This window comes from Octopus sinensis, linkage group LG12 (genome assembly GCF_006345805.1).
Source record: "Octopus sinensis linkage group LG12, ASM634580v1, whole genome shotgun sequence".
Taxonomy (NCBI): domain Eukaryota; kingdom Metazoa; phylum Mollusca; class Cephalopoda; order Octopoda; family Octopodidae; genus Octopus; species Octopus sinensis.
In genome coordinates, this window is record NC_043008.1 from 67,992,059 (window position 1) to 68,007,261 (window position 15,203).

The following is a 15,203-nucleotide window of genomic DNA, read 5'->3' on the forward strand; positions in this document are numbered from 1 at the left end:
CGAAATGCTTAGCGGTATTTCGTCTGCTGTTACATTCTGAGTTCAAACTCCGCCAAGGTTGACTTTGCCTTTCATCCTTTCGGGGTAGATTAAATAAGTACCAGTTACGCACTGGGGTCGATGTAATCGACTGAAACCCTTTGTCTGAGCTTGTTTGTCCCCTCTATGTTTAGCTCCCTCTGGGCAATAAAGAAGTAAAAAATTATTGAATATCTGGAGTGTTAAATCTATGAATCACTTAGTCCTTTTGACCAGTTAGGTTTGTGCCAGAGTGACCAGTAACCTTGAGCCCATGCCTTTGATCAGGCAGGGCTGACCAAGAGACAGGTAGGTTACACAATAACAAGAACAAGAAACTTATTGATAAACTCAGAACAAACCTACACAAAACTCTGAAGAATTACACCCTGCCTCTATCTCTCTCTCCCTCTTCTTTTCTCTCTCTCCTTTCCTTGTTCTCCATGCTTCCAGCTGATGTTTAACTCCCATGGAATGTGTGTTATCTAATGATAACAGGTTCTAATCTATATACTGACTTCATTGTGGAATGCGTTCAGTAAAGATTCAGCCAAAACAAAGGAGCTATGGAAATATTTCTGCTGCATAAATCATTAAATGAATATTTTACCTTATTCAAACATATTCCAGCATTCCTTAACACTTCACTTCCTCTCCTTTTCTCCACATTTCCCCTCACACAACCTGTTACTATGTTATTGTAGCTCTTACACACATACACATATAAAAACATATATATATATATATATATATATATATATATTATATATATATATATATATATGTACACATACATACACTTATATTTGGAATGTTATGGCCACTGACTGACTGACTCCAAACAGCAACTAGCCCAACAACTGCATGCACCCCCACACACACATACTCACCTGCATTGATGCATACATACATGTGTGTGTGAGTGTATATATATTATATATATGTACTCTTTTCCAAGTTTCAATCATTTGATTGTGACCATGCTGAAGACCTGCCTTAAAGGGTTTTAGTCAAACAAATCGATTCCCAGGATTTTTTCTTTGTAAGCATAGTACTTATTCTATCACTCTCTTTTGCTGAACTGCTAAGTTATGGGGACATAAACATACCAACATTGGCTGTCAAGTAATATGGGGGGGGGGGGCAAACACAGACACAAAGATGCATACACATATATATACATATATACATACATCTTTATATTTATATATGAATGGCTTCTGAAAGTTTCTGTCTGCCAAATCCACTCACAAAAGTTTGGTCAGGCCAAGGCTATAGTAGAAGACACTTGCCCAAGGTGCCACACAGTTAGACTGAACCCAGAACCATGTGGTCAGGAAGCAAGCTTCTTACCATATAGCCACAACTGTGCTTGATATATATATATATGCTGTCCAACCCAGCATGGAAAGTGTATATTAAACGACAACGATGAGGATGATGATGATAATCATACACAAACACACACACACACGAGAGGGTGATGAAATGTTCCTGGCTTTGGGTAAAAAAAAATACAGGAGGATCAGTTAATTATGATTTTATTCAATACTAGCAGTATCGCCCGGCGTTGCTCGGGTTTGTAAGGGAAAAAACTATATAAGCATTTTTAGAGAGTTATTTCCCTTATATAATAGCAAAAAATTGCATTAAAAATGGGAAAATATTATGGTAAATTTTTTTTAATCGTAAACTCATCGTAGACAAGCGCTAATACCCAGAAGGGCTCGATATGAATCACGACTATAAGATACCCACTTTTGGTTACACTGCACCGCAAAATGTGGGAGTAGTTAGGAATCTAAATCATAGGAGACAGACACACAACCTTACTTTTATATATAAAGATATTCCCCTCTTAAATTCACACACTTATTGCAGCGGTCCTTCAGTTTTTCTAAGCCCTGCAAAAGAACTCAGAAGGTTGGGCCTCCAAGCAGGCCTTTTGCCATGAACTTTTCAGTTTCCCCTTGTATATATATATACATATATAAATATATATATATATAAGTGAAAGAATGGAGTTGAACGAAGATTTTAACAAAATTCCTTTATTCTCGACATATGTTTCAAGACTGCATATTCTTAATTCCGAAGGAATAAAGGGTGCATTACGCCGCCTTCTCATCAGGAAAGACAAGGAACCTATGTCAGCATCAGGACGAACAAAAACTTTTAGATGACTTCCCACATGGAGTCCACAGTGATAATGAGTGTTTCTTTAAAATATTCCATTATAAGCAGTGACGTCAAAATTGGTTGGATGGAGAATGTTCCAAAAAGTTCAAGAGTTCAAAAATGGTTGGAAGGAGAAAGTTCTAAGAATAGGAAGGGGACAGAGTGCAAGTCGTATGTATGGGGATACGTGGTTGTTTGTTTTTGTTAATGAGTTTGAGTGTCTATGCGTGTGTATGTATATAACTGCATTCGTGTCTGTGTGTGTGTAATATATATATATATATGTGTGTGTATATATATATATATATATATACACACATATATATAAATTTATATAAATAAGGTTAAGATCGATATTTTAATACCAATTTTATCAGGTGCCAGCATGGGAATAAAAACTTTCAAAGGTAATAGTTATTATTAATATTATAATTTAGGGTATCTAAGAGATACCACCAATCTGGAAATAGCAGCCAAAACTTGACTCTAAAACCACATTAAATGTTCATATATATATATCAAATTCATTTATAAAACTTTGGCCTTCCCAAAAGCATAGTGTAAGACATTTGCCCACAGTACGTACTGTGGGATTGAACCCTAAACTTCTTAACCACACAGCCATACCTGCACCTGTTATATTGTGTAAAATAAAAATGGCAAAAATATAGCCTCTTGCCTTGTTAACTCCATTTCATTTTGTGGTGAGTGAGGGTATGTGGCTTAGTGATTAGGATCATAAGGTCATGTGTTCAATCCCTGGCGGAACATGGTGTCCTTCAGCAAGTCATTTTATTTCATGTTGCTCCACTCCACTCAGATGGCAAAAATGGGTCTTATCTGTAATTCAAATGGCCAGCCTTGTCGGACTCCATGTCATGCTGAATCTCCCTGAGAACTACGTTAAAGGTACACGTGTCTGTGGAGTGCTCAGCCACTTGCACATTAAGTTCACAAGCAGGGAGTTCTGTTGAACTAATCTGTTAGAACACTCATCATTGTAACCAACAAAGTGCCAGAAGAAAGGAAGGAGAATGTATATTCCGTAGTGGAATCAGGGCTGGGGTGAGTCATCAGGATGTTTAACTGACAGCCAGAGTGAGTGGGGTGGTCAGCTATTCTTGCTAACAGTCCTGTACTGTATACGTTAATCTCTGCCTCTTGTTAGCTCAGTCTGCATAGGTGCCATGTATAGGTGAAGTGCAGTTGACCTCTGTAAGCTCAGCACATAGAGAAATTGAAGTTGGGATATTCATGCCTTTCATATAAAATAATTATTGAATCCAGTAAAACAGCTACTTTGGCTGGGTACTGAACTTGAGTTGCTGAATCAGTTTGTTGGTAACTTTCACTGCTAAAACTACAATAATCATTACAACACACATACACACACACTTAATAAACCTCTGTTTTTGTTTAGCCCCAGGTCAACCCTGCTTAGATAGACCTGTGATGAAGGGCGTTGAGGCATAACTATCTTATTTTGTACATTAAGGACATTTCCCTTATGCCATTTCTTGCTTATGACAATAGAGCGTGGTTTGCAAAAGGTTCTGGCTGCTACCTTTCATTACTCCAATGATGACCATTCATTAAAAAGGTCCTGCCTTAAAGGAATAATGTAATAATTCATATCTGGTAGGAGCTAACACTTTGAAATTATTTTTTTTTTTAATTACCTAAATAATACAGCTTTAATTTTTTTTAACTTACATTAATTATCTCCCTTGAATACAAAATCTAGTATCACACTCTCTTGAACTGGTAGTCCATTCATGTAAACAGCAAACATGACTTCCTAAATGTGCTTCTCTGCAAATGTTGAGAAAATAGGATATTGTAGGAGATATGTGAGCTTTATTGATAATGCCATTGTCATTTCAGGTGACCTGAAGTTGTTTAAAAATGGCATCACGGGGCCAGCAGGAGACCACTCGGCTGAAACAGAATATGGAAGCCCAGATGGAGCGTTTGGTACAACAGTTAATAGATTTGGAAGAATGCAAGTAAGTGAATTGCATATTCTTTATCTGTCATATTTTGTTTTATACTACTTCTGTCAATACTACTGCTAACAACAGCCAACTGCCACCCTAAAAAATATCATTATGCTTCAAATTTCAACCACAATTAAAAGACCATCTATAAGAAAAGTGATAGATATTTTTACTTGTGACATGTCACGGGTGAATCCAAAGACCCAGTAATCAACAACACAATATCATTAAGAAAAATATTCAAAATAACATTACTTCAGTTGAATTGTTAAATACACACACAAGCATATATTTGTCAAACTGATGCAAATCCACAAATTTGTCAGAGTGCAACAGTTATTTGAATTAATTCTGCTTATGTTACTGGTATTTTAATAATTCCAGAAGAAAAAAAGTTTTAGGTTGACGTCAATGAGAATTGAACTCCCAACATAAAGAGAAGAAATAAAACACTGAGTAAAATATATATGCTGTATTTTTCTGGAATATATAGTATATATAATATATAGCAGGTCAATATAGTATATCGTGTAAACATGTACTCTTTCCAAATCCTGTTGCATTTTACATGGAATTTTTGGTACTCCAAAGTTTTATCTTGGTATATAAGTCAACCCACATATTTTAAGCTGCAAATTTTGGTCTGAAATATTCAACTTGTATGCCATAAATTATGGTATCTGTTACATTTCTAACACAATCTCCCCATCTTTATATTCCTTTTTTCATTTTTTTTTTCTTTCTTACTTTGTGGCATTTGGCTACACTGACCTGAATTCTACTGAAATCTTTGCAGAGATGAATTGGAACCAGAAGAATATCAAGAGACCAAGGATGAGACTTTGGATCAATTAAAAGAATTTAAACATTCTCTCGACAAACTGTTGCAAGGCAATTTAAGTCTTGTTGATGAATTAAATGGCATGCAGTTGGTGAGTAGTTTTACTGTGCTGAAAGGTTATTGGTAAACAATTTGTATGACAATGGTGAGTGACATTCTAAACTGTAACCTGTAATTGGTAGATAGGACAGCTAACTTGCTACCTAGCTGGTTGGAGAAATAGCCAGATTGGTAGATAGATTGTTGGATAATTAATTGACTTAGTTGTCATGTAGCTAATTAACTGGTTATCTTGCTAGCTGGACAGATTGCCAGATTGGTAGTTAGGTTGTTAGATAGCTAATTGATTAGGTTATGTAGTTAACTAACAGGTGATTAACTTGCTGAACAAATCACCAAATAGGTAGATTGTTTGGTAACAAATTGATTCAGTTGTTAATTAATTAATTAATTGGCTATCTAACTAACTGCCCGATTGATAGATAGATAGATAGATAGATAGATAGATAAAGTAACAAATTGATTAGGTTGTTCTACAGTTATGTATCAGGCTATCTAGCTAGCTGCACAGATAGCCAGATTGTTAGGTAAAAAATTAATTAGGTTGTTAAAGTTAATTAATTGGCTGTCTAGCTCCTGAACAGATATGAGATAGATAGATAGTCAGCTAGCCAGATAGACAGTTAGGTTGTTATGTAACCCAGGAAGACATGGGCAAAAATATATGATCTGGAGATGTTAAACCATGCAAAGAAGATTGCAAAGAAATGTAAGTGATGAGGCATTATGTTAAAGAGGAGCCTTCAAACTCATGCAAACATGGTAAAACAGGCATAAAATAACAATAATGATAGTAATGGAGTTAATAATGGTTAATTTATTATCAGGCATGGGTGTGTGGTAAGAAGCTTGCTTCCCAACTGCATGGTTCTGGGTTCAGCCCCACTGTGTTGTAACTTGGGCATCTTCTACTATAGCTTTGGTCTAATGAAAATTTTGTGAGTTGATTTGGTAGACAGAAACTGAAAGAAGCCCATCGTGTATATGTATGTATGTGTGTGTGTATGTATATATATATATATTACTCTTTTACTTGTTTCGGTCATTTGACAGTGGCCATGCTGGAGCACTGCCTTTAGTCAAGCAAATCAACCCTAGGACTTATTCTTTGTAAGCCTAGTACTTATTATAGCGGTCTCTTTTCCCAAACCGCTAAGTTTCGGGGACATAAACACACCAGCATCGGTTGTCAAGCGATGTTGGGGCAGACAAACAGAGACACACAAACATACACATACATATATACGACAGGCTTCTTTCAGTTTCCGTCTACCAAATCCACTCACAAGGCTTTGGTCGGCCTAGGCTATAGTAGAAAACACTTGTCCAAGGTGCCACGCAGTGGGACTGAACCTGGAACCATGTGGTTGGTAAGCAAGCTACTTACCACACAGCTACTCCTACACCTATATATATATATATATATATATATATATATGATCACTTTTATAGCTTTTCTTTCCCTTGTGGAATGATCCCCTTTAATGACTTTGGAGTCTAAGTTTGAATCTTTTGAGCATTACTGTCTTCTATACAGAGAATATCTAGATCTCATCTGTGAACTATATATGTGTGTATGTGTCTTTATGTCAGTGTTTGTCCCCCACCACTACTTGACAACCAGTGTTGGTGTGTTTACATCCCCATAACTTTGCAGCTCAGCAAAGAAACTGTAGTATAAGTACCAGGTTTAAAGGAAAATAAGTACTGGTGTCAATTCATTTGACTAAAATTGCTTCAAGGCAGTGCCCCAGCATGGCCGCAATATAATGACTAAAACAAGTAAATGATAAAAGAATATATTAATATCATCGCCTTACTGGTGGCATGTGAAAAAAAAACATTTGAGCGAGGTTGTTACCAGTGCCACTGGACTGGCTCTTGTGCAGGTGGCACATAAAAAACACCATTTTCAAGCATGGCCGTTGCCAGTACCACCTGACTGGCTCTTGTGCCGATGGCATGTAAAAGCACCCACTACACTCTCGGAGTGGTTGGCGTTAGGAAGGGCATCCAGCGGTAGAAACTCTGCCAGATCAAGATTGGAGCCTGGTGCAGCCATCTGGTTCGCCAGTCCTCGGTCAAATCAGCCAACCCATGCTAGCATGGAAAGCAGACGTTAAATGATGATGATGAAATGTTATTCTGTGCTATATTTACATTATTGTATTGAAATCAATATTACTTCTATATTATACTAAAATCAATTCTATGTAATATTGATTTATACTGAATATAAATATTTATAAATATATCATAGGCACAAGTGTGGTTGTGTGGTAAGATGTTTTCTTCTCAAGCACATAGTTTCAGGTTCAGTCCCATTATATGGCACTTTGAGCAAGTTCTGCTATAGCCGCAGGTTGGCCAAAGCGTCTTGAGTGGATTTGATAAAGGGAAACTGAAAGTAGCTCTTTGTATTTATATGTGTGTATGTCTGTGTTCGTCCCCACTCTTATTTGACAACCAGTATTGGTTTGTTTATGTTACCTCATTACTTAGCAATTCAGCAGTAGAAACCATTAGAATAAGTATGACTTAAAAATATAAAATAAGTCCTGGGATCCATTTGTTTCACTAAAACCTTCAAGGGGATGCCCAAACATGGAAGCAATCCAGTGAATGAAACAAGTAAGAAGATAAATATATATCTGAATATATCTACGTTACTTTTCCACTAAAACCAATGCTGTACAATGGAATGTTGATATTTTCTCTAAATCAATGTTATATAGAGTCATGTCTATGTTTTCTTATCCAGGCCATTCAAGCTGCAATCAGCAATGCTTTCAAGACCCCAGAAGTCATTCGGCTTTTTGCTAAAAAACAACCAGATCAGCTACGGCAGAAATTATCAGAGGTCAGCTAGACTTTTGTTTAATTTTGATATTCTATACATACACACACACACACACACACACACACACACATATATATATATATATATATATAAAACTTGTGGTTTTATCTCTCTAATTTATATTTATATTTTATATATATATATATATATGCACACACACATAACTATTTCTTTGATAATGTGATTATATGCTAGTAAAACTGCACATATTCCTTTCCCATTTTTTTGTGCTCTCTGTAATCCTTCATGGAACCAACCACTTCCCAGTCCACCCATCTCACACTCACAACATCATACCTATTTCTTTACTACCCACAAGGGGCTAAACGCAGAGAGGACAAACAAAGACAGACAGACGGATTAAGTCGATTATATCAACCCCAGTGCGTAACTGGTACTTAATTTATCGACCCCGAAAGGATGAAAGGCAAAGTCGACCTCGGCAGAATTTGAACTCACAACGTTGCGACAGACGAAATACCGCTAAGCATTTCGCCCGGCGTGCTAACGTCATACCTTACCACTATATGTCCACTGAACACCCCTTTTCTCTTGAACATTCTCTTATCTCTGCCATTGTTGTCACTGTTTATAACTTACTATATCCATCCTTATAAACATCTGATCTGTTTCTATCACAATGCATCTTCTCTTGCCCCTACACTTCACCCCACCCCATTTCTCATCTATCTTACAGTTTAATTATACTATTGTCCTTCATTACCACCTATTCCCTTCTCCTCCATGACCAACTATTTTCTTTATATTCCCCCAAACTGAGATTCACCATCACCCACACCTCCATCCATGTCCACCATTCACTGCCTTCACTTTGATCCTCATCTCTACTGTTTATCACTCTTCTTTCAAACTCCCAAAAATATGCTGGCATGGCTGTGTGGTAAGAAGCTTGCTTCCCAACCACATGGTTCCAGGTTCAGTCCCACTACATGAAACCTAGGGTAGGTGTCTTCTACTTATAGCCTTGGGCTGACCAAAGCCTTGTCAGTGGATTTCATAGACAGAAACTGAAAGAAGCTTGTGTGTGTTTGTGCTTGTCCCCCATCACCACTTGACAACCAGTGCTGGTGTGTTTACATACCTGTAACTTAACTGGCAAAAGAGACCAGTAGAATAAGTCCTGAGGTCACTTTGTTCGACTGGGGGTCAATTTGTTCGACAAAGCTTTAGCATGGCCGCAGTCAAATGACTAAAACAAGTAAAAAGAAAAAAAAAAGGAACCTACTCAACCAGCCATCCTCAATTCTCTGCCTCTGTTCTCTCTCTATCCACCTTCTTGTATTTTGTGGGTATGCCATGGTACTTAACCATCTTTTCTCCCTGCCTTGCTTTGGTGCCATGTATCTCCTCTACAGCATGACACCTGTTCCTGTCCATTTTCTCTACTTTACCCTTGCAACATCTGACACAAAGCCACCTTTCTCAATACTGCACTTCAACTTTATCAAAGAGTCTTGTCTTGTGAGTTACTTTGCAACCCCAGTAGTGTGTATACTATGAAAAAGAAGCCAGTACACAGTGTAAAGTGGTTGGTGTTTGGAAGGGCATCCAGCCATCAGAACATTGCCTAAGCAGACACTTTGCCTAAGCAGCCTTTGGGCAATTTGTTTCACTCTTGTCAAATGAATGAAAATTTTGAATGGTTGGTTAATAGAAGCTTCTAGAAGACAATAGGGATGAAATATTCGGAGCTGTGGGTTTTTCATTTCAAAATGCAATAGAATTATTTGTACATTGAGAAAGAAATGTTAATTGTGTGTGTCTGTGTCTGTGTGTGTGCGTGTGTGTAAAAGGGTAAAAACCCACTATGGTCATGAATGACCATGGGATTGCACCTAGAAAGTTCCCCTCCAAGGAAAGAAAAAATATGAATTCTGTAGACAAGGTCAGAACAGTACTGGAGGAGTATTTTTCATCACAGACAAGTGAATTTTGGAAGAGCATTGTAGAAAATGAAGGAGTGTATATTTTAGATTAAATAAGAATTTTGTTTATCTTAATTTTGAAAAATAAAAGAAGTATAATTAAACCTCATTATTTATGGGATGATCCAATATCTTTTAACAGCTAAAATACCCCACTTCCACACAGCTGCATACTCATCTATAAATATATAACTTTGTAATTAGTTGTATGTAATTGTGCAAGTAGAAGGATTGTTTCAGATTTGAAATACCAAAGATTAGTTACAGCAGAAAAATAAAATTCTCTAAAACAGAGCACGCTAGCCTTCACTTCAGTTTTTGAGAAAACTGTTTAACTGTGATCTATGAAAAATCTTTAGTAAAAAAAGCTACAAATCTATTATATAAAATCTGTTCTGTCTGTCTGTGTGTGTGTCTTCTAGGATCTCAGGCATTCTCCATCCGATTGCGCTCAAATTTGATATGTAGATACCGACGGTATCAGGACATGTATAAGTCTTGAAAAAATTACAAAAATCGATTCCAGGTGAGAATGCGATCAATAAAGCCATGGGAACATGCATTTGTACATGCAAGTACATCAGCTGTTGCAACTGATACTATGCATACATGAGAAAAATGCATGTGCAGTTTGCACAAAAAAAGTCGGCTGGCTTGAGATAATGCCACAAAATGGGACAGTCGGACAAGTTGTTTTGAGAAAATTTGGTTTAAATGTTTGACAACTCAGCACCATCCATTGGACGGGGGGGTGGGGGTGCTCGTTATTGAATAATTGTCTAACTATTGGTCAAATGTATAACTATTGGTTGGTTGTGTCACCAACTGTTCATTGTATAACCATTGGGTAGTTGTCTTGTCATTAGTTAGTTTTCTACTATTACAGTTGAGTAACCATTGGTCAATCATCTAAATACTGGTGAGATATCTTACTGGTTAGTTGCAGAAACATTGATTCTGTTCTTGAAACACTGGTCTCTGGTTCAAACCCTTTGATATGAACCTGTCTGAGACCATCCCTGATTTGATGATACAAACTTTGTGTTTTCAAGTAATCTAAATTAAAACCTTCCCTCAAAATTTCAGGTTAATTTATTTTTCAAACACTAGATCAAAAATATAACCAAATTTTGCTAAATTTTTCATCATGTCCAAAATTAACTGAAACTAAATCACTATTGTTCTCTAACTTTTGCTCTGACATCTAAGTAGTGATCAGTTGTTTATATTTGCTTTTTTTTTTTGTTTATTTTCTTTTCTTTGAGATAGATTCAACGCGATGCTAAAATTGGTAAAATACCTGCTGACCAAGCCAAACAACAGACTGTGGAGATTCTGACAGCATTGAAGAATCTGGGAGAGGAACTAACATCCGATGAATCATTTTATTTACAGAGTAATTCGAGTGCCTCAATGAAACAGTTTGAGGAAGTTGCCATGACGATGGGCAAGTATTTCACTTTGACATTTGCCCTTTGTTGTGTTAAGTTGACTTGTTGGCAGAGTTGTTAGAGCATTGGATGAAATGTTTTGTTGCATGTCTTTTGATTCTCTGTGCTTTGAGTTCAAATCTCACTCAGGTCAATTTCCCTTTCATCCTTTATGAATCAATAATAAAAGTGCCAATCCACATTAATGGCTTGGCAGAACTGTTAAAGGACCGGGTGAGATACCTTGTGGTATTTGTTTATTTGTTCTGGCTCTTTGAATTCTGACAGCAATGTCTCTGGCAACACTGATGCCTATCTGTGTCAATGGTGTTAAAAGAGGAGGCTTGCATGCATGGGAAACCACCTGTCAACCTCAAAAAATCTTGACCCAGCCTGTACAGATACATCATGTAGATTTATGGTTAAGCCATGGGGAAATATTACCTTGCTTGGAAATGAACTAGGTAAGGGTTAGCATCAGGAAAGGCATGCAGCCATGAAAAATATGTCTCAAGAAATTCTCTCAGACCCATGCAAGCATGGGGAAGTGGACATTAGATGATGATGACTTTGTGTGTGTGTGCATGGATGTAGGTGTGTTTGTACCTCCTGTGGACATTAGATGATGATGACTTTGTGTGTGTGTGCATGGATGTAGGTGTGTTTGTACCTCCTGTGGACATTAGATGATGATGACTTTGTGTGTGTGTGCATGGATGTAGGTGTGTTTGTACCTCCTGGTCTTATCATTAAATGTCAGTTGTCTTTCATTTCCAATTTTCCATGAAAACATGTCTGATCAATAAGGAATTATTACCTTGCTTGGAAACAGTTGAGGGTTTGATGACTGGAAAGGCATCCACATGTAGGAAATCTGCTTCAACAAATTCCATCTGACTCAAATGAGCATGGAAAAGTGGCCTATAAAATGATGGCAATGGTGTTTGTAGTAAGGGAGTAGCATGTGTAAGGTGAGGGGTTCAAAATGAAATTGTTCTAGGAAAGAAGGAAGGTTTTAATAAATGGTCTGGGATGGGTGAGAAGTGACAGGAATGCAGTGTATGATGAAACATCTATAAAAAACCACAGGGAACCCTATATGTATGTGTCATTGGCAAGACTTAGGTCAGCTCCAATCAGTCAGAGTTATGAGTCACTCTGGTCATGACCATCTTGTATTTAGTCAATCCATCTACAAATTCAGAATTTAAAATCTTCCTAATTTTAAAACAATAAGTGTTATTTTGAGGAAGATTTAGCTGCTATTTTTAGCAAATTATGTAATCATGTGGAGGCACCCTTGTTTATTTCTTATATAATAATGAACTTATGGTATACAGTGCTCAGGTACTCTACAACTCATCTATAAAAAACCAAAAGTACATAGATTAATGCACAGTCATTTAAAAAAAAAGGTTGAGGTAGGGGGACATCAGGTGTACTGTTGGTGAATTTCAAAAAGCATGGAAGTTTTGAAAGATATAGTGTCCCAACAGCTGACAACTGATGTGAGTAGCAATTCTGAGTGTGGAAAAGTATTTCCAAAAGTCATGGGTACTGAGTTGTTTTTGATTTAGTGAGCATGTCTATGAGTATTGGTTGTTGCCAGTGCCACTGGACTTGCTCCCGTGCAGGTGGCACATAAAAAGCACCATTTGAGCGTGGCCAATGCCAGTACCACCTGACTAGCCCTCGTGCTGATGAAACGTAAAAGCACTCACTACACTCTCACAGTGGTTGGCGTTAGGAAGGGCATCCAGCTGTAGAAACTCTGCCAGATCAAATTGGAGTCTGGTGCAGCCATTTGGTTCACCAGACCTCAATCAAATCGTCCAACCCATGCTAACATGGAAAGTGGACGTTAAACAATGATGATGATGATGATGTCTAAGGTCGTTGTTGGAAAGATGATGAGTAATCTTGTGGATGCTTTCCTAGTCAGTTGCCAGACATCAGAGCTTTAATGTGTAAATGTCCAGAGAAGTGAGACATTCAGTGTATGTTAGTGTTTATCTTGTCACACTCTAATCTCTCATCACCTGGCACAAGGCTACCTCCCCCAATAACACCCTTCTCAAAGGATCTTTGTCTTGTGAGTTACTTGGTAACCCTGCCAGTGCTGGTGCCACATAAAAGGCATCCAGTCCACAATGCAAAGTGGTTGGCATTTGGAAGGGCACCCAACTGTAAGCACCACGCCAAAGCAGACCTCGCCGGTGCTGGTGCCACATAAAAAGCACCCAGGTCACTTTGTAAAGTGGTTGGCATTAGGAAAGGAATCCAACCATAAAAACTATGCCAAAACTTGCCTGTGCTGGTGCCATGTAAAAAGCATCCAGTCCACTCTGTAAAGTGGTTGATGTTAGGAAGGACATCAAGCCATAAAAGCCATGCCAAAACAGACCTAGCTGGAGCTGGTGTCATGTAAAAAGCACTCAGTCCACTCTGTAAAATGGTTGGCATCAGGAAGGGCATCCAGTCATAAAACCATACCAAAACAGTGAAGCCTGATACAGTCTTCTGGCTTACCAGCTCCTGTCAGACTGGCATGGAAAATTAGCATTAAACAATAATAATAATGATGATGATGATAATAATAATAACAACAACAGTGATGATGATGATGGCGGTGGTGGTGGCGGCTACTGCTGCTTCTTTTTCTTCTTCTTCTTCTTCTTCTTATTATTATTATTATTATTAACTAGTAATCCAGCCATCACAGTTCTACATCCAGCTATAATCTTGCCCCTTTCTGTGTGTTATTTGTGTTTCGTTAGGAAATATTTACAACATTCAAAGTTTTGTTTCCCACTGTCTAATGTTTCTTTTCTATATATCTGTTTTTGTTTTGGGCATTGTATGTATGTTTTATTGATTGTTTTATTTTTTTCTTCTCCACTAGGTGGCGGTGCTGCATTGAAAGTTGCTGGGAACCAAGTTCAACAGGCAAATAAATGAGCAGTTCAACTCCCTTTTCTCTCTCTCTCCCTATCTCTCTCAATCTATCTATATCCTTCTTTCTCTTCCTCTCTCTTTGTGTCTGTATATATATACATATATATATATATACACACACACACATACATACACAAAAATGAGACAGTTTCCTTCTCACAAACATGCACTCAGTATGCATGCATATTAACATAAACACACACACACATATATATCTTGCTTAAAATACTTATCTACGCATTTACATATGCTGAGGAAACTGCTGATATTAATATTCATACACACATGCCCACATACTGATATGCATACATATATATATATATATATATATATATATATATACACAAACATAGATATATTATACATATATATATATTATATCTATGTTTGTACGTATATATATATATACATACATATATATATACATATATATATATATATATATATATATATATATATATATATAATATATATATATATAATGGTGCCCACTAACATACACACTTTTGTGTCTTACTTTCTTTTTCGTATTCTAAAATATATATATATATATATATATACTGTCTTACACATGCATGCACTCATGTATGATCACATACATTCATGCTTCCACACATGTACACCCTGCCTACCATCCCATGTATACATACATTCCTACATATGTACACACACTCACACAGACACATGTTTATTGATATGAACACACACACACACACACACACTCTCCCAAATAAATAAGCACACATACACAAATACACACATTCAAGGGTACAATCATACACACACACACACACACAGACATATCCCCTCACATATTGTTGACCCCTAAGGAGTCAGTACGAGGTTTTATAAGAAACCCCACGAAAAGTAACCATATTCTCCTAAGATGGTTAGCACCAAACACTACAGAATTAATAT

The 15,203-nt window shown here is 37.1% G+C and overlaps 1 protein-coding gene across 2 annotated transcripts in view; it reads left to right on the forward strand.

The window, feature by feature from the left end:
- LOC115218078 (protein LZIC) overlaps positions 1-14,640 on the forward strand; it is a 42,362-nt gene extending 27,722 nt beyond the window's left edge. The window contains exons 1-6 of one of the 2 annotated variants that reach the window (XM_036508039.1): positions 260-327; positions 4,081-4,202; positions 4,990-5,125; positions 7,856-7,954; positions 11,170-11,347; positions 14,233-14,640. In XM_036508039.1, the coding sequence (XP_036363932.1) occupies positions 4,102-4,202; positions 4,990-5,125; positions 7,856-7,954; positions 11,170-11,347; positions 14,233-14,288 (570 nt within the window). In that variant the 5' untranslated portion in view covers positions 260-327; positions 4,081-4,101 and the 3' untranslated portion in view covers positions 14,289-14,640. Of the gene's footprint in view, positions 1-259; positions 328-4,080; positions 4,203-4,989; positions 5,126-7,855; positions 7,955-11,169; positions 11,348-14,232 lie in introns of those variants that run through there. The other variant, XM_029787854.2, reaches the window with a different exon arrangement.
- Positions 14,641-15,203: the final 563 nt, after the last annotated feature.